Source organism: Phocoena sinus, chromosome 2, assembly GCF_008692025.1.
Source record: "Phocoena sinus isolate mPhoSin1 chromosome 2, mPhoSin1.pri, whole genome shotgun sequence".
Taxonomy (NCBI): domain Eukaryota; kingdom Metazoa; phylum Chordata; class Mammalia; order Artiodactyla; family Phocoenidae; genus Phocoena; species Phocoena sinus.
The window spans coordinates 164,997,088-165,016,486 of NC_045764.1; the positions used below are offsets into that span (position 1 = coordinate 164,997,088).

A 19,399-nucleotide genomic window follows, 5' to 3' on the forward strand; every position below is an offset into this window, starting at 1 on the left:
TCCGCAACGGGAGAGGCCACAGCAGTGAGAGGCCCGCGTACCACAAAAAAAAAAAAAAAAAAAAAAACTCCATCGTATGTGGCGATCAACTGAGCTTTCTAGTTTCTGCTCAAACAGTACGTTTTTGAGGTATTACAACTGTTACAAATCAGGCTCTTCCCAGATTCAAAGCTGAACAAGAACATTGGAAGCGGAAAGCCTCTGTGCAGGAAGAGGAATGAAGGAAGCTGGGTTTACACATGAGCTAAAGTAGAGGTTGACTCTTGGCTTTACAGAAAAGCTCAGGCTCTCCTAGGAGGGAATCACTGAGTGACATAGACTTTTTCAGTCCCATATGACTTACATACAGGATGCATCTGAGTAGGAATTCCAATTCCATCTTACCATTTCTACTTTTGAAGCACATTCCCATGAAAAAGAAAAACCTGGAGTTGTACTGACTCCCCGAAGTCCTTGGGGTGGGGTTGAGGCCCGAGGAGGGCTGTAGCCTGGGCCAGAAGCCCGGGGCTCTGAACAGCCTTGCTTTTGTGTAGCCGATGAACTGCTACTATTTCCTCTCTGCCTAGGAATCAAAAGGGTGGCAGCCCCCGCACACGCGGAGGGCCCCAGCCCCACTCACCCAGTGAAGGGAGCCCATGCACAGCTTTGCGGCCAGAAGTGGGATGGTGGCGTCGTCCGGCTTCAGGCGGATGCACTCTTTCAGCACCTTCACCGCGCGAGCAGACTTGGCAAAAGGAGATCATTTCTGTGAAACTCAAAATTTTTGACAGAACCAAACACTAAAGCCTTCCCAGTGGGGTTTCTGGTTAGGATACACTCTTAATGAGGTTTTCCAACTTTCACCCAATGAAGCGAGGGCCTGGGGATGGAGATAACCTGAGCTTGGAACTTTTGGGGGACTGGGGAGTAAACTGCGGTTAAAACAAGTGAAAACCCTGCCCCAGAATCCCCCTAGTTTTATTCCCTACTTGTGTAGCCATTGTAAAAGAAAGAAAAAAATGAAGACAGTGGAGGTTTACGTTATTATAAAAAAGAAACTATCTAATTTAAAGCATACCATTCAGCCACTCCACTTCGCCCAAATACTCTTGTGTCTCAGACTTTACAATTCACTAAAGGGCCCAAATTAACAAGAATAACAGTGGCTATTATCTTTATTGAGTGTGTTCGTTTTGGGGGTCCTATGCTAAACACCTTGTGGGTATCATCTCACTACCTGATGACAATTCTGTGAAGTCGGTACCATTTCTCCATGAGACGGAAGAGGAAGCTGAGACACTAAGTGACCTGCCATGGGTCACACGGCTTCGAGGTCAGCACCAGGCCTCCCTCTCCACAGCCCTTGCTTTCAACCAATACCGTACACTGTCTCATATCACATCTTGCTAAAGATAATTAGCAGATTTCCCGTGCCAGGAATAGTTTACACTCTCAAATGAGTGAAAGGGGTCAGTGTGAAGAACTGACCTTAGTTTAAGCCACAGCTTCAGATAAATAAAGTTACAATGACTAGAAAAAGGCAAGAATTTCAAAATTTTCTAATCAGTGATGTGTCCATGTTGGCCCCCAAATAATTAAATTCGATCGCTCATTTATAAATGACCACAGGACAGTTTCAAATAGCTGGTGTAGACATCTACTAGGCATCACGTCATCCCATGAAATTCAAGTTAACCGTCAACACAGAGGATTGCATGTCACAAAGGGAGACTCACTTTTCCAGCAGCCATGAGTGACAGAGCAAACTGGTACCAGAGGTGGAACTCCTCAAAGGCAAACTTCATGGCTCTTTCTAAGCACTGGTTTGGAAAGAAGAACAAATGCAGACCGGTAAGAATTGCCGGTGGCGCCGCTGGGCAGGTGTGAGCGTGCGTCTGTGTGCACTAAGAGCAGTCCTACCACATCTGTTTCCCTGGAATGCTTAAAGCACCACGCTCCTCCGAACCCTCCCGAGGCGCCCCCCGAGGCAGCCTACTGGGCCAGAAGCCGGGGGCAATCCACAGCTGACTACAACACAGCCCTTGATCCCAAGTAGCTTTTCATCCAATACAGGCAAAGAGGCAGGTACACAAACTACTCAAATACAAGGTCCCAACTGACAAGTGTCCCAAGAGGAAGAAACAGAAAGTACTGTGGGAAAGTGGCCACGGGCATCGGGAATGGCATCCTGGAAGACTGGTACTTGAGCCAGTTTTGTTGGATGAGAAAGGAGAAAACACAGCTAGGATTCAGAAACGGTACTCCGGGAACAGGGGGGACAAACAAGGACGTGGAGGCACGAAAGAGGATGCTTCGATGTGCCAATGACAAGTGGTCCAGTATAAACCCAGCTGAGGGCACGGGGGGGCCAGGAGGCAGGCGCGGCTGGGGCCGCGTCACTGAGAGTCTGACATGGCGGCTCCTTGTCTGAGTCGTTCCATCTCCCTCCCCCTCCCCAGCTTTGGTTCTCCCTCCTCTGTGCTCCCAGAGTTCATACCTGTGTTAATGTGATGTCTTCACCCACCCCAGCCCAGCCCAGTCCAGTCCAGTCCAGCCCAGCCCAGTCCAGCCCAGTCCAGCCCAGCCCAGCCCAGCCCAGCCCAGCCCAGCCCAGCCCAGTCCAGCCCAGTCCCACTCTGAGAAACTATCCAGGGCAGAGATCCTGTCTTCTCTGTCTCCTCAGTGCCCACCCGAGGCGGGAGAGCTATAAATGCAGGTCACTCAGTCCATAAGGAGCCTCTGGTTTCTGCACAGAGTGACATGACCACGTCAGAACCTAAGGGAGATCATGGGATGAGGGGGGTGTATGATGAGGGGGGTGTATGACCAGGGTGGATGAAGGCCAGGAATAAGGTAGATAGAATGGTCCAGGGACTTCAGAAACAAGGACAGAAGCAAGAAATGTGTCTGAATTAGAATCAGCAAGGAAGGGCCACCCAAGGAAGGAGCGGGTGGCTGGTGAGATGTAGGGAGTGAAGGGGGCCCCCAGGGTCTCCGGCCTGCATACCCGGGAGCAAACCCATGGCATGGAAGGTCTGTGTATGCAAGTGTGGTGTGTGTGTGTGTGTGTGTGTGTGGGTGGGTGTGTGTGGGTGTTTATTAGAGAGAACGACAGAGAAAGAGACAGAGAGAAAGAGAGACTGGGGAGGCAACCTGAGGGGAACTAGCAGGCAGAGAAGAAAGTGCAGAGATGAATTAGAAAGCCAGGCCCCTGGAACAATGGGCCTCTCATGTGAGGCCTTCTCCCAAGGAGGTTTTTAAATGAACAGAAAAGCCTTAAACAACAACAAAACCTTCACCCTGAGAGGGCAGACAGCTCCCATCAGGGTCACCTCAAAGACTGATGTGGACATGCGGTGGCCCCTACGGCACCACGTGGCCACTTTTCTCCAGCGATGCTCCGAGCAGTCCGGGAGCGGAAGAGAAGGACAGGTGGGATGCTCAGGATTCATGGATGCACGAGGAGGGAGGGGCAGGGGGCTGGGGCTGAGAGACAAAGGAGCCACAGAGAAGGTCACGATACAGGTAAAGTGAAGGGGTGAGAGGAAAGAATTCCAGAATTTTAAATGGTATTCACAGAGAAAGTCACAGTAAATACTATGCTGGTTGGTTTACTGTGAAAACCAGCCCTAAAAAGTATATTAAGAAGCAAAGTATAAGCAGTTAATAAGCCCATGCTGATGATGGTATAGGATGTAAAACGGACACTCGGTCCCTTATTTTGATCACACTGGAGACACACTTAGTCAAAAACTCGGGGGTGGACATGTGACTCCATCCTAGACCAGGATGTTGGCAGAAGTTAAGGGGAGGGCATCTGCAGTTGGCATACACTTTGCCCTCAGCCCTGGTCCTTCTTCCGCCCGGGACACAGACTCAATACTGGAGGTGGGGCGGCCAGGAAGTGAGAAGCATGAGGACAAATGCTACCCTCTAGAATGACTGAGCAGAAAGAGAGAAGGCGCCGGGCCTCTGAGATCATGAGATGCTGCAGCTGCCTCTCATCAGACTTCCTGCCATGGGGAAAAAATAAACTCATATTTGGTTAAGGCACTCACTGTATGGTGGTTTCGTTCATTATGTCTGGATATACCTCTCACTAATAAGAACACTGAATAGCAGAGCTGGGATCTGAATCTGTCGCCAGAGCCCTCTTACCTGCTCTGCTTCACAGATGAGCAACAAGAAAGCATTACTGTGCCTTTAAGAAGCACAGTGGGTGTAAAAAGCGGAAAGCAGCTCGCTGAGAAGATCAAGTGGGCAAGATGGGGTGGTGCGGGAAGACTTAACCCAGGTGTGGGGTGGCATGGGCTGGGAACACGTCGGGGAGGACAGGTATTAAGGAGAGAACGCCAAGCGGTGAAAAGCCAACAGTGCTTGGAAACTGACTTAGGGAAGGGGGATGAGGGATGATGAAGAAGGAAACCAGAATGATGATCACATTGGTGGAAGTAGGCAAAGGAGTCAGTATGTGGAGAGAAGTAGGTAGATAATGATCAACAATGCGGTTTGTTCTACAGCTCCACTCAACTAATTCATTGCAATATAACCACTAAGCACTTAAATGTGTACACGGAGACATGTAAAGGTTTAAGTGCTTTTCTGCCTCCTTTTGTGAAGAAGAACGATAAACATCAACTTCTTTTCTGATAAACAAAAGGAGCTCACAGCTCAAACAGTCTGCTCTGAATCAAAAAGCTAGATCTTATAAATAAGTGTGCATCCTTATTTTCTTTTGTGACAAAGGCCAACATACTCATTACCTTCAGTGAGAAGCATTCATGGAAGCCTAACTGGTACAGAGCTCCACTCCAGGCGCTCCAGGGAAATGCCAGCCCTCATAAAGAGTAGACTCAGAAGCGTGGGGCTACCAGGGAACTTGGGAAGCATCTAGTCGAAGTCTCTTAACGGAAGGGACATTTGTCATTTTGGTTGCCTATCACCTCAAAACTCTCCTGTTTATTTTCAGGCAGGGGTTGGGGTAAGGACACCCTAGATAAAAGGGGAACAGACTCTGCTTCCCAGGTGCCAAACCTAAGGGTGAGCGAAGGAGGGAAGCAACTGGAGTGTGTCACGTGACCTGAGCCTGGCCAGTGAGATGCTCCTGCCAGCGAGCTGCATCCAGAGGTCTGGGCAGGGGGACTGGCTGTTGGAAGTTGTTTTCCGTGGCCAGGCCTGGGGGCCGCGGTAGCAGCTGGGTTGGTGGAGGCCCTCCAGAGTTAACAGTATCCTCCCAGACTGGGGCAGGGGGCTTTGCCGCCTCAATTTCTGCTCACCCCTGTTCTTTAGCCTTCTGTGTGCTAAACGGTATGCATTGGTAGATGCATGACTTTTCTGCCTGAATTGACAAGTCAGGTCTGTTACCTACAACCAAGGCTCTGAAGGTGCACCCGATCAAATGCTTCAGGCCCCTCTGAGAGCACCCCCTACCACCCAGCCCCCAACAAGCAGTTGTACTACTTCTGCCTGAGAACCTTCCAGAATAGGGAATTCATGACATGTACAGCAGCTAGAAATAAAGAATCACCACAGATTAAGTGTGTGAATTTGGGCAAGCCAATTAACTTCTCTATACCCAGATTCCTCACCGTAAAGTGAGAAATATAACAGTAATTAATGTAGAGAGTTATCAGGAAGATTAAATTAGTTAATACATAGTAAGCAACAGGAACAGTACTTCAGATACAGGCTAGTCGGTGCTAAAAAAAGGTTAGCTATTACCTAAAATTAACATTCTTATATTAAGAGAGAAAATGTAACATGACATCTATCATTTTACCCAAATTTAATATATGAAAATTCAAACGTATAATACATTATATCAGAAATAATTATTTACTGTACAAAATGTTTCCTCATTTTAGAAAAGGATTCAATCTGAGACCCTTGAAAATAATGTACAACTTTATGGAAGCAAACTGTTAGAATACATGTTTATTATTTCCTTAATAAGTGGTATGGACTAAAAGTCTGTGTCCCCCCTCCAAAATTCTTATGTTGAAACCTAATCCCCAGTGTGACCGTGTTAGGAGGCGGGACCTTTGGGGTTGATTGGGTCATGAGGGCGGAGCCACAGAGAGATCCCTTGCCCCTTCCACTGGGCGAACAGCGGGCAGTCTGCAACCAGAAAGCAGGTCTTCACCAGACATCAAATCTGCCAGTCATGATCTTGGACTTCCCAGCCTCCAGAATTGTGAGAAATAAACGTTTGCTGTGTACAAGGCACGCAGTCTGTGGTATTTTGTTACAACAGCCCAGACTCGCTGAGACAACAAGCTCTTTGCTAGCACTGCAGCCAGGTGCTCTTCTAATTGCTTTACAAGAACTGCCTTGTTCGCTGGTCCTAATGACCCAACAAGGTCCAAGCAGGTACTGTTACATTTACAGAGGAGGGAAATGGAGCACAACTCTGCCATGTGACCATGCAGGGTCTCAGAGAGCTGTGGCAGATCCAGGATCTGCACCCAGGTGGTCTGGTTCCAGAGCTGGAGCGCTTATCCATAGCACTCCGCTGCCTCTGAGACGTTCATTACAGACAAGCCACTCAACTGATTGGGCCCACCCGTACCGCATAAAGCAAAGTATAGCTAAATAAAAGCCTCCTAAAAATGCCACATGTTCCCTGAAATACTTCCGAGATTCAACAATATTTTTTACTGCTGAGGGGCCCTTGCTCCTGTGTCCTCTTGGGGATCCCTGGAGCTCTGAGGACTGAGACCTTTCCAGCTTGCAGAATTTTCAGGAAACTTCACAGATCCCAGAGATGCCCCCCAGCATCACGGTGGCCCACCTCAAAGGTGCACGATGACAAAGATGTACACAGGCCACGGTTCCCTCTACACTGCAGATCTTTCACGGGCCCCTCCCAGCTCGGACCCCATTCTCAGAACTGTAACTATCCACGTCCCATTATAAGCCATCGGGGTGTCATAAAGAGAGTTAGGAAATGCAAACCAACAATTACAAATTAACCCTTCACCCCAATTCAGAAGTATTGGCGCTCTGGCCTCAGAGCCGATGGCTCTGTCTTCCTGTGGGCTCTTGGCATCCTCTATACAACGACGGCAAGCTGGCTCTGAAAAAGTGCCCAGACAGCTCCAGATGCTCCTGAAATCCTGATGCCAAGCATACTGCTCGGCTATGTAACACGTCCTCCCCTATGTTCCTGTAAACACGGAGATTATATAAATCTCTAAGCACTCAGGTCGACATACCTCAATCACAAAGGAAGCGCTCTTCCAGAGAATGCATCTAAGACCAAAGGGAACTTGGGGCGTCACTGGAGCACCTGCTATCCACAGCCTCTGCCCCTGTGACTAGGTCTTTGCTCACCCCAGTTCTGTTTGGCTATCCCTTTTAAGCACCTTAAACACACATGTATGTGACAGAGTAAAAATTTCCAGTTTATTTTCCTTCTTAAAAACTTTTATTATTACTATTCCTGTTCTCTGTGAGTTAACTGCCTTTGATATAAATAAGAAGTTTGGTGATAAAAAATTTTTACTGTTGAAAAATTTCAAACACAAAGATAGGGGAAATAGCATAATAAATCCCCATGTACCCTTCACCCTATTTCAACTACCAACTCAATTCTCAACCCTGTTTCATTTATATCCCTACCCATTTCTCCCCAACATATTATTTTGATGCAGATCACAGATAGCATAACATCTTGTCCATAAATTTAAAAATTCCAGTTTTAATGAAGTAAGGAGCCTGGGAACAGAATATATGCTATAAAGTGAGATAATTCACATTTCAATAACGGTTCCAGTCTAAAAGAGGTACTAATGAAAATGGAAGAAGATGTAGGTGTTGCAGGATGGAGACAGACGGGAGTGGGGTGCATATAAGAGGCGGCTTCGGTCCCCCAGACCCAGCCTGGCTGGTGGCTGGAGAGGAGAGCAGCGCGTGCTGACGGCAGCGGCTCTAAGGCCAGACTGCCTAAGCTTACTCCAAACGCCTCACTCACCAGCCAGAGGGTTGTTATAGGGTTAAAGGAAGTAATACGTGTAAAATGCTTAGAAGAGTGTCTGGTACAGAGTGAATGCCATAAACATGCTACTGCTGATGTCGCTTTCATGAAACAAAGAAGTAGTGGACGCTGCTGCAGGGCTAGATCTGCGGCGAGGAGCCCTGGGAACGGGGCTGGGGTGCCAGTGGAGGGCAGGGGGAGAGACGAAGGGAGTCCCTAAGTGGAGAGGGGGAGATGAGAGCTGGCCCTTTTCCACTTCCAATGTCCAGCGGAGAGACGGCAGTGTGGGCCTGGGGAGAGGGACGTGGACTCCAATGCAGATCTGCAGATCCCTTAGTCACCCACACAAAACAGCAGGTGACATCTCCAAATCATCTCCCTTACAAGAAGAGAAGATGGATTTGGCAACAGTATTATCTCTACCAGGAAAGACAGGTCCATTTGCTGTAATCGGACTTACTGCCACCTCTCTCTAAATCCCAGATAACATTCATTTAATACCAAGAATATTTGGTAGAACAATAATTAGACTCTAATTGGCATCCTAATCCTTTGAGTGGTAATCAAAATGTCACTTCCCAAAATGTTATTTCCTTTTGGTAGCAAGAGCTCATCCCTTCCAGTCTCCTAATTTGGCTTTTCATAAACCAGCCGTCTCTGAGGGGGCTCCAGGGATGAGAAGTTCTTCTGGCAGAAGAAAAGGATTTAGCAATTACCTTCCTAGTACGCAAAGCCCAATTACACGAACTGGGTGCATGCATGGCAGTGACAGCTGTGCAATACCACAAGCAAGGAAAAGCCAACATCTATATTTGGAATTCGACGGTGAGATGCCAAAACCCATGGGGGAGGGGCAGGAAAAAAATAACCCGATACCCCTCAAATTTAGCCTGGAGGGGATGTCTAAAATCCATCACTATTCAAATAGAACAAATAACATAGAGAACTGTCTTCATTATTCACCTTGTGGACAGGTTGGCCATATCCTACGAGTTCTCATAACCTAGATCCTTCCATTGATTAGGAAGCTTTTCTTTCCTACATCGTATATACTTAATGAATCAATTAATAAATGTAATTCCTGGCAGGTGTGTAACAATTTTAAAAAATTTAACATGGTATATGAATAATATTTCACTTCCTTGCTTTAGCGGTGAAAAACTAAGCAATGAAAAACTATCTAAGCCATTTAGACATTTTGGACCATTATCTTAGACCCACAGATTGATATAATCAGAGAGCGTGTTGACCTTCGAGATTATCTCGTCCCATTCTTACTTTACTAAGGACATGGAAACTAAGACCCAGAGAGAGGAGATAGGACCGGCTCAGGGTCACACAGTGGCAGCCCTGGAATTAGAAGCCAGGTCTCGTGATGCTCAGGTCAGAGCCCTTATTTCTAAATTAACTGCATATAAAAGTACAAATTAAAGTGGAGTTCGAGAGATCGACTCTACAAGGAGTCTGGGGGGCCAGGAAAAGCTTCTAAAAGTCAGGCTGATGGGACTCTCAGCTACAAATAAAAGTCCTCCTACCCAGTTTTGAGAAAACATAGACAACACCCATCAAGGCTTGCTCGAGTTTTCTCCCCTTAAACTGGAAATAAAACAGAGCAAACCCCACATCCGTGCCCCCGCTTCCCGTCTCTCTTTTTGCTCTAAAACAGCGATATGGCTCCAAGCAGAGGAGTGTCAAACCTTTATTACTTCGGCAGATGCTTAAATTAGAGGCCACCGCTGCCTCTGGCCATGGTGGGAGGAGTAGAGAGTGGGTTGTTTTTCAAAGGTCACAGACTTTATTACAGAGCGTGAACGCTGGACGCCACCCTCCGGCACGCTCTCCCTTCGAGGATGTGAAGCAACTGGATCAAGTTTGCACAGTGAGTAAAGGGTTGCCAGGTTTCTACTCAAATACCGCTCCATCTGCTCTTTTGCTGATGTAGCCCTTTGTTATTCTTACAAAATGAATCCCTAAACTCAGGAAATGGGCATTTCACTCCTCTCCCTCCTCTCTCCCCAACTGCCCTCACCTTTTGGTCTTTGTTTTCAGTCCTTCTTCCCTGGCTCTGGGCACGAGGGACTTCAACCATGGTGGCCCCTTGACACACACAAGATGTAGGGAGGGAAGTAAGGTGTCCTGGGTGCTCCCCATAGGTGTGTCTTACACAAAGTAGGTGTTCAACGAATGCTTGAATATGGGTCGAATGTTAGGATCCATTCTTCTGGATGTCCTTTAAGGGGGGGCCACAGACAAATCTTCACGACCTTGGATTTGGCAATGGATTCTTAGATATGACACCAAAAGCATGAGCAACAAAAGAAAAAAATCAGTACACTAGACTTCATCAGAATTAAGAACTTGTGCGCATCAAAGGACATTATCAAGAAAGTGAAAAGACAACCTACAGAATGGGAAAAAGTATTTGCAAATCATGTATCTGTTAAGGTTCTTAACCACATTAAATAAAGAACTCCTATAACTCAACAACAAAAAGACAAACAGCCCAATATAAAAATGGGCAAAGGGGACTTCCCTGGTGGTCCACTGGTTAAGAATCCTCCTGCCAACGCAGGGGACACGGGTTCGATCCCTGGTCCGGGAAGATCTCACATGCCGCGGAGCAACTAAGCCCAGGCGCCACAACTACTGAGCCTGCGCTCTAGAGCCCACGGGCCACAACTACTGAAGCCCAGGCGCCTAGAGCCTGTACTCCGCAACAGGAGAAGCCACCACAATGAGAAGCCCACGCACCGCAACGAAGAGTAGCCCCCGCTCGACGCAACTACAGAAAGCCCGCACGCAGCAACGAAGACCCAAAGCAGCCAAAGCTAGATAAATAAAATAATAATTTTTAAAAAAATGGGCAAAGGTCTTGAACAGACATTTGTCCAAACAAGATACGCAGACGATGAATATGCACGTGAAGAGATGTTCAACGTCATTAGTCAACAGGCAAACTCACAATGAGGTACCATTTCACACCTACTGGAATGGCTACAATACAACAACAAGAGCAAAGAGACAAAAACAAAAAATAAAAGCGTGGGTGAGAATGTGGAGAAACTGGAACACTTGTGCCTTGCTGCTTGGAACATGAAATGGTGCAGCTGCCGTGAAAAACAGTTTGGTAGTTCTTCAGAAAGTCAAACATAGAGTTACCATGTGACCTGGCAATTTTACTCTTGGACATATACCCCACAGAACTGAAAACAGGAACTCAGATACGTGTCCATCACTGCATTATTCACAATAGCCAAAAGGTGAAAACAATCCACACGTCCATCAACAGACGAATGAATAAACAAAATGTGGCATATACACACAATGGAATATTACTCAGCTCTAAAAAGGAATGAAGTTCTGATACATGCCATCAGATATATTATTACAACATAGCTGAACCTTGAAAACATTAGGCTAAGTGAAATCAGCCAGAAACAAAAAACTAGCGTTGCATGATTCCATTTGTATAATGTACCCAGAATAGGCAAATTCATAGACACAAAAAGTAGCTTAGAGGTTACCAGGTTATGGGGGTTGCGGGAATGGGGAGTATTGCTTAATGGGTACAGGGTTTCTGTTTGGGGTGATGGAAAAGTTTGGAAACAGACATACTGGTTACACAACACTGTGAATCCAATTAATGCCACTGAATTATATATTTTAAAATGGCTAATATGGCATTTTTTAAGTTGAAAAATTTTTTCCCTTGAGGGCCATAAGAAGAGAACAATGATGCTTAATTCAAAAAACATACCCATAATGGTGGGAATATAGACACCTGTGGCCACGTCAGTGGCTGAGATTCTTCAGGGCAGACCTGTCGTTCAAAAATGATGTAGTTGATCCCTACTGGGCTGACCCCCAAAGCTGGACCAGAGCTGGGATCTGCACCAGTCAGTGCTCTGCCCCAAGCAGGGCCCACCTCTTCTTCTGCTATTTCCCAAGTAAAGGACCTTTAACCTTTGGGCCTACCTGGGGAAGATATACTCATTGCACATCCAGGGACAGCTTACCCCCAAACCAAAGGAAAGCAGGATGAGAATGTACATTGGTTTTGAAGCACGGGTTTATTCAGCAAGTGTTTATCGTGCACCTATCACAAACCAAACGCTCTGCCTCGATTTCTCAGAAGTCTGCGGCTCCGTTTGCATCAGGCCGCCCTGATGCCTTCTAGGGACCCTGGCACGTAGGTCAAGGCTGGGTTTCTGCAGAGCGAGTGGGGCTGCGTGAAATACCAAATGTTAGTGTAAGCTAACAAATGATAGGCCAGTTAAACGGATGTAGTTAGATGTTCAAGTGTTTTCTACAAGGCTCCCTGATTAAATAAGTGTTTGGGGTACGGATGTGTAGACGCCCCTTTGGTACAAGCACGAGCCAGACAGTTCTACCCACAGAACTATAAAGTTGTTGAGATTTACCATAAACAAATGAATACGAATTCAACAGGAAAGATAAAAAAACCCCTTTCTGTCTTTAAAGCTGCCATGTCTGTGTAGAGGGGATACACACACCCTTCAAAAAGGACCCCAAAACGTTCTGTCAGAATGGAGCCATGAATAGTCAAATTCAAGAAACAATTCCTTAGCAGCTTGGGTTCATTCTAAAAAACAGAGAAAGCGGTGCTTGTTGCTTTACTTTTAATAGCGCAGGTTGTCATGCCAACTAGTGCTACTGTTTAAAAAGGGGGAGAAAAAGAAGTGTTCCTTCCTACACAAACCTTTCAGCAGGGCTTCACATCAGTCTTTAAAAACATTGAAACTCCTAGCACTGGAGATACGGTAACCATTGCGCTTATATTTAAACCCGTTAGGATGAGGATGTGATGCTCCTTTGGTTTGAATTCCCTTTGCACACAGCGCTCCTTGCCCAGGATCCGGCTGAACAGCGCCCCGAGAGAAAGAAAGGCACCGTGTGGGCACACAAGAAAGCAGCCCATCTTGAGGCGAGCCTTCCATCTTGAACCACGGAGACGGAGAGGAGAGTTTTTCTGCAAAGTGGCTCTGCTCCCCGCATAAGCACCGTTCTTAAAGGGCGGAGTCTGCACAATGCTTACGACACACACACAGGTGTCGTGACTATGAGAAGGTGGACTGGGGGCCCCCCACCCTGTTCCTGCTGGTGCGGGAGTGCCTGGGCCCGCGCTAGCCGTGTCCTGATGCATAAGTGTTGACGCTGTTTGGGGACAAAAGAAGGGAGGAAGGTATGAGGACAGGGTGGGAAGGAGGCAAGACCTCTCCTCTCACAGCAGCCTGGTGGAGGTGCACTCTTCTGTTCATGAAAGATTCTACCCAGAAGAAAGGAAGGTTCCTGCAGCGGCACAGAGGCAAAGAGAATCTGCTCACAGAGCAGCTGAAGGATGATGTGCCAGACACGTCAGGGCCTGGCAACCTGGCTCCATGCTTTCACCCAATGTCCTCGCCTCCTCTCCTCCCTCCATGAGAGCAAGGCCTCATGTCCCTGCACCTCCGTGACCTTGATAATGAGGGTGTCCCTCTGCTCTTAGACTTAATTCCTGTCAGGCCCCGAAGAGCCAATTCAGACATCAGCTGTTTGTCATTCTCCCTGGAACCCCCAACCTGCCAGCTCTGCTGCACCCGGCCTAGTCCCTTCACCTGCGATTAACGTGCCTTGCACTATCTAGTCTTCTCTAACTGGTTACCTTTCCATGTGTTGTTTTCTGATTTCCTTATATAGACTGGAAGTTTCTGGAAGACAAGATACTGTTTTTGTATACTTAGTTGCTTGCCCCATGCCTGGCAACTCCTGGGCACCCAGCGGTAGAAACAGCACAGCAGCACGCAGCCGCTGTTTAATGAGCTCTACGTGTAGGGCTCCGTTCTGAGCACTTTACGTGAATTAGCGAATAACCCTCAGAATGATCTGACATAGGTGTGATTATTATGCCTATTTTACAGAAGGAAAGACTGAGGCATAAGAGGTTAATGATTTGCCGGGATCACACAACTAGTAAGCGGCAGAACCAGAACTCAAACCGAAGCTCTCTGACTCTAGGGCCTGTGCCCAGGACACATGAGATGGCTGACCCGGGTTTGGGGGTTGAAGAGGCAGGGCTGGGGTGGGGATGTCAATGGAGGGGAGGAGAATGATGGGGAATATCCACAATAAAATGTCTATGATACTGTCCCATTCCTTGAAACTTACATAGACGTACATGCACTTGTTCATAAAGAGATATAGGACAAAGTGATCTCTAAAATGTCAGTGGGTAGTCAACTCTTTCAGGAGAGTGAGATTCTCAGTGACTTTTTTCTTTTCCATGTTTGTATGTAATCTTTGATTCTTCAAGGAGTCTGCTGGGCTGTAGCATGGGGCAGAAAGACAATGAAGTTGTTTTCATTACAGGAGGAAAAGGAAAGCAAAACAAAATAAAGAGAGGGAGAAAAAGAAGGGGCAAGGGGGACAGCCATGAAATGTTTCTCAACAGAAGGGTGTTTGAGAAAGATCACTGTGGTGACGATGCAGCAGATGAAGACAGGATATAAACAACCGCCACGTGAATGACAATGATAATCCCAACATCCGTGGGGCCCAGAGAAATAATGTAGGAAGTTTAAAAGCCAGTTACTCCGCAGCAGCACTGTCGCCACGGCCAAATGTCCACCAACTGATAAATGGAGAAACAAATCGTGGTCTATCCATACAATGGGATGTTACTCAGCCATAAAAAGGAATGAAGGACGGATACATGCTACCATGTGGATGACCCTGAAAGCATTACGCCAAGTGAAAGAAGCCAGACACAAAAGGTCATATGATGGATGATTCCATTTACATGAAATACTCAAACTAGGTAAATCCAGAAAGTCAGAAAGCAGATTAGCAGCTGCCAGGGCCTGGGGGCAGGGAGGAGTGGGGAACAGCTGCTTAATGGGGCCGGGGTGTCCTCCCAGGGTGATGAAAGTGTTTTGAAATTAGAGGTGATGGTTGTACAACAGCGTGAATGTACTAAATGCCACTGAATTGTACCTTTTAAAGTGGTTGAGTGTATGTTATGTAAATTTACCGCAATTAAAAAAAAATCCAGTTAGGCTTTTAACCTAAAGTCCTCAGGAAATGGAAGAGCAGATGAGAAGAAAGAAAGGAAGGGTGGGGAGGAAGGAAGGAAGGAAACATACAATACAAACTGGGGGGGGGGGAAGGGTAAGGAGGGAAGGGAGGGACGGAGTAAGGGAGGGAAGAAGGGAGGGAGGGAGGAAGGAAGGGAGGGAGGGAGGAAGGAAACCCCAGCAAATGACGGAAGCGGGACACTTTAAGTCATGGCCCGAGACCAAGGGAGAGAGGTCGGTGCTCAGCCAAGGGCGGACCAAGACCCTCCTCCAAGAGGCGAGCTCTCCAAAACCAGGGCCAGCCCTCGAGATGCTGTGCACCTGCGCCTTCCTCCTAAGACAGCTCTACTTAGATCTGCTTCACCGTGGCCGCCACATGTGCACTGGGGGAAGCTCCATCTGCAAAACTAAGTAGAAATAGCAAGAAAAACTAAGGCCAAGGATTCAGATCCGTCATTACTGGATGAGACCCTGTGTGGAGACCCCCCCGGCAGCAGCCAGCCCAGATGGCAACTGCCTGCTGCTTGGCGGCCTTCCTCTAGGCTGGGAGCCGCTCACGGACAGGGACCCCGCCTCGCCCACGGCTGCATCCCCGGCCTGAATCACAGCCCCTGGCACAGAACCAGGGGCTGCATTTATATGTGTTAAAGAAATGAATGTCCTCTATTATATATATATTTGATCCATCGATTTATATGTTTAATAGATAAAACACAGATATGGCACGAAATTCAAAAGGCTCCAAGGGATATACAGTGATAAATTCCCCTTTCTTCCACCGTTCTGCTCCAGCACTTTCAAGGCAATCCCTGACGCTGTTTCCACTGTTGTCAATGTGACTAGAGCATATTCTGAATTGCAAAGGCTCCGGCAACCAACCAGACTACCCAGTGACTTGGGCGTCAGGTCATCACCACGAGATGAAGCTACATGTGATGTCAAGGTGAAAGTCATCTGGCTGAAGACAAGGTCCCAGGATTCCGTGCCGGGCAGAGGCCCATGCCAGGGAGCTGCGGGCTCGCGGAGGAATGCCGCTAGGATGACAGCCGTGCCCCTGGAGTCACTTGTGGCACGACGAGAAGCCTGTGGGCAGGGGCCGTCCAGCCTGTCAGCCTCAGGCTCCTCACACCTGCTGCGGACACAGGGGAATTTCAAGCTGGGGACAGGTTCTGTTACTACATGATGGGAGGAAAGCAGACGTGCAAACCACGCTCAACCCTGGCCTCCGAGAAACTTTTAGTGGTTTGTCGGGGGTGGAGGGGAGTTCACCTTAAGAGAACTCAGCTGTGAGCTGGGTGGCACCACAGATGGGCTCTTTGGTGGAAGTGGCGGACAGGAGCTAAGCTGGCCAGAAGGAGGGGGTCCCAGGAAGCCACAGCCCCTGGGGTGGTAAAGAATCTGGGCCAATCCCGAGCCTGGGCAGTGTCCCAGGGGGTATACCGTGTATGACAGGAACATCTGGACTCATTGCCTTATCTAAGCCAGATTGTGAGGGCTTTTTGTTTTTTTTTTGAAGACTGAGTAACCATTGCCCTGTATAGTCACCAAACCAAAGACTAAAAAAAGATCCAAGCCACGCAGGCTCATCTGTTCTCCAAGGCTCCTGCCTAATGTAGCGATGCACCGGCAGGCAGGCTACAGGGTGAGCTGGGTGCTTATCTGATTTCAGCCGATCTGTTACTGTATTTCATTCCCTGTCCTCGTGCCCAGAGGCTGTTGCAATGTGTGTAAATTTAGAAAAAGAAAGATAAATAACATGGAAAAGTTCATTTTAACAAAAGGAGTTGTCTTTCTTCCCTTCTTTCTTTTTACTTCACTAAAGAGAAGATAAAATGATCTTGTTACTGATTTAGCCCCGACCAGGGTGGATTTGGTATTCTGGGCAGGGACTCAATAACGCATAACCGCAGCCTCGGATAACCAGCTTCTTCTGAAACTGGAAAACCGTCAGGCTTCCATCCTAAGTGTTTCTTAGCAGCTGAGGGAATGAGATGGCAATGCCTGGTACAAGATCTGTAAGCAACTGGGGTCTCTTCTGAACAAGTAAAAGACTCTACGTGACGACAGCGTTTACGTCCCGTGAAGCCTGTACCAGCTCACCCAACGTACCCTGTGCCAGAAGATGCCAGCTCACCAGGAGCTATGCATTGATACTTTATATAAAATAAGACCTGTTTTACAAGGAAATTAATATCACAGATGGGAGATTGGGGTTATGGTGGAAATTACACTGAAAGAGAAACTGCTTGAGAAACGCTTGCCTTCTCTCATACGTGAACTCACCCCAGTGGGTTTATGGACCCTTGGTAGGAGATGACCACCAATGAATTCCACCACCTAATCGTTTAGCCCAATTCGCATTTTGCAGAGATGGAAACCAAAGTTAAGTGATGGGCCCAAGGTCACATGTCTGCCAGCGACGGGGGGTGGGGACAAGACCAGGTCCCACAGCTCTTCACAGTGCTGGTACTGCCAGCACTACCCACTGCTGGAAGTCAACCAGACTCAAGGGCTGTACCTCTGACAGCATCTCATACTGGCCTCTTCTTCCAAGAGCGATGGTCAGTAAATCATAGACCACGGATGCACTCTGTAAACTGATGAGACGGTCACTCCTGTGCTCAGGTATCCTGCTCAGCACCGCGTCCCGGTTGGCCTGGAAACAACAGAGAGGAGAGAAGCAGACGGTGAGCTAGCCCGTGCACACAGCTGCCACCGTGCGCAGAGAAGCCATCCAGGCTCTCCTGCCCCTGGGAGCTTGCTGCGGGTCTGGAGACAAGGACACAAATGAGACAGGGGTCATTTATTCAAAATCCCCAGAGCACCACAGCACATGGTAACATGGTATTATCCAAACACTGAAGGCCTGGCGGGCACTTGTCCCTGTCAGCAGGCGTCTGGAGGAAGCTTTAGGAGTCGATGCAAAGCAGGGTGGTTCCTCCTGGGCTCGGGTTCACAGACAGCCATGCTGCAGACACAGCTGCGCTCTGGGGCAGCAGAATCATCCACCAAGTGAAGCCCTGCTGCGCCTCACTTGTAGATCCTGCTTCTGCTGTACATTACAGAGTGGGAGAAAATTCCCAGCCCCACACTTCCCATCACCAAATGGTGTCATCACGTTCCATCAGTCCAACAGAGATATAGCGTACTTTTCCTCTCTCACCCAAGTCACGTTCAAATCCCTATGTGACATCTTCACTGGAACAGACTACAGAAACTAATTCAACTTTGTTTAGGGAAGCACAAAACAGATGTACAAGAGACAGCAAGAAGCAAACGGATTTTTGCTTTAAAAGATATTAGCACAGAGGACCCAGGAGAACACCAGGGCATGCCTATTTCACTTCCCCACTGCTTAGCACAGAAATACAGCAGGTGCGTTCAAGCTTATTTATCTCATCTATCTAGAAATCAACCGCTCTTCACAGTGACTTGTTTTCATTACTTTTGAAATTTCTCCCCCGATTCCTCCAGACATATCACATGTACTGGAGACTCTAGACATAGCTCATTTTCCTTTTCGCCCTAATAGGGAGTTCAGTATCAATAAAGTTAGATTTTTCCTGTCTTCTTTTCCTTGCTAAGGAACAGAAGTCCATCCCTAGGAGCACAGAAAGGGCCCCTCCATTCTCCCCATGGAAGTGGCACGTGCAGGACGAGGGTCACCGGTCCAGGCGGGCTGACGTCTACCTTCCTGCCTGACACTTGGAAAGGCCACGCACACAATCTCCTGCTCACTAATGAGGTGAATGCTTTCTTTCGTGTGAGTCCAAGGCACTGACTTGTAGCCTCCTGTCAGTACTTACTTGTTTTAAAACTCCTTACTCTTAAATGTCAAAGACGAATAAGAATATATAAGACAGGCCACTTCCTACAAAGTGAGTCATCTCTTATGGAAACAAGCCTGCTTTTGAAGATTTCATTCTAAGTTTTTCTTGTTAGGAGTGCCTTTCGACCCAAAAAAAGAAGCTCTGGGGAAAATACGGCCTGCTGTAAGTGGTCTCATTTTATTTATTTCCTCTAAATGTTCCATATTGAGATCAATGCCTGCGAGAGAAGGGAGTAAGACAAAACACCATATAAGAGAGATTTTCAGGTTATGCCCAAATGCGTCTTTTTTTTTCTTTTTAAAAGAAAAAGTCTCTCAGTGCTTTTTGATTAAAAAGGTACAATATAGAACCTCAAACAGGTCCACAAATAATAAATGTCCCAGAACATTGTCTCAGTGGTAGTTGTACTAATATGGTTCTGATAACCCCTTTCTCCTGGGGAAACTAATTTGACTTGAGGTAAGAATGCAGTTCAATTCCAAATGAGTTCTTGTAGGTGGAGGGACTATGGACAAATTTATGCTTCTAAGTTAAAATTAGGACCA

The 19,399-nt window shown here is 47.4% G+C and overlaps 1 protein-coding gene across 8 annotated transcripts in view; it reads right to left on the reverse strand.

Annotated features, from left to right (window-relative positions):
• The window catches only part of TTC7B (tetratricopeptide repeat domain 7B), a 240,460-nt gene that overhangs the window by 98,903 nt on the left and 122,158 nt on the right, over positions 1 to 19,399 (reverse strand). For all 8 annotated transcript variants that reach the window (XM_032621506.1, XM_032621507.1, XM_032621510.1 and 5 more), the window contains 3 exons: positions 17,543 to 17,680; positions 1,716 to 1,799; positions 620 to 724 (listed from right to left, as the gene is read on the reverse strand). In XM_032621506.1, coding sequence (XP_032477397.1) covers positions 620 to 724; positions 1,716 to 1,799; positions 17,543 to 17,680 — 327 coding nt within the window. The remainder of the gene's footprint in view (positions 1 to 619; positions 725 to 1,715; positions 1,800 to 17,542; positions 17,681 to 19,399) is intronic.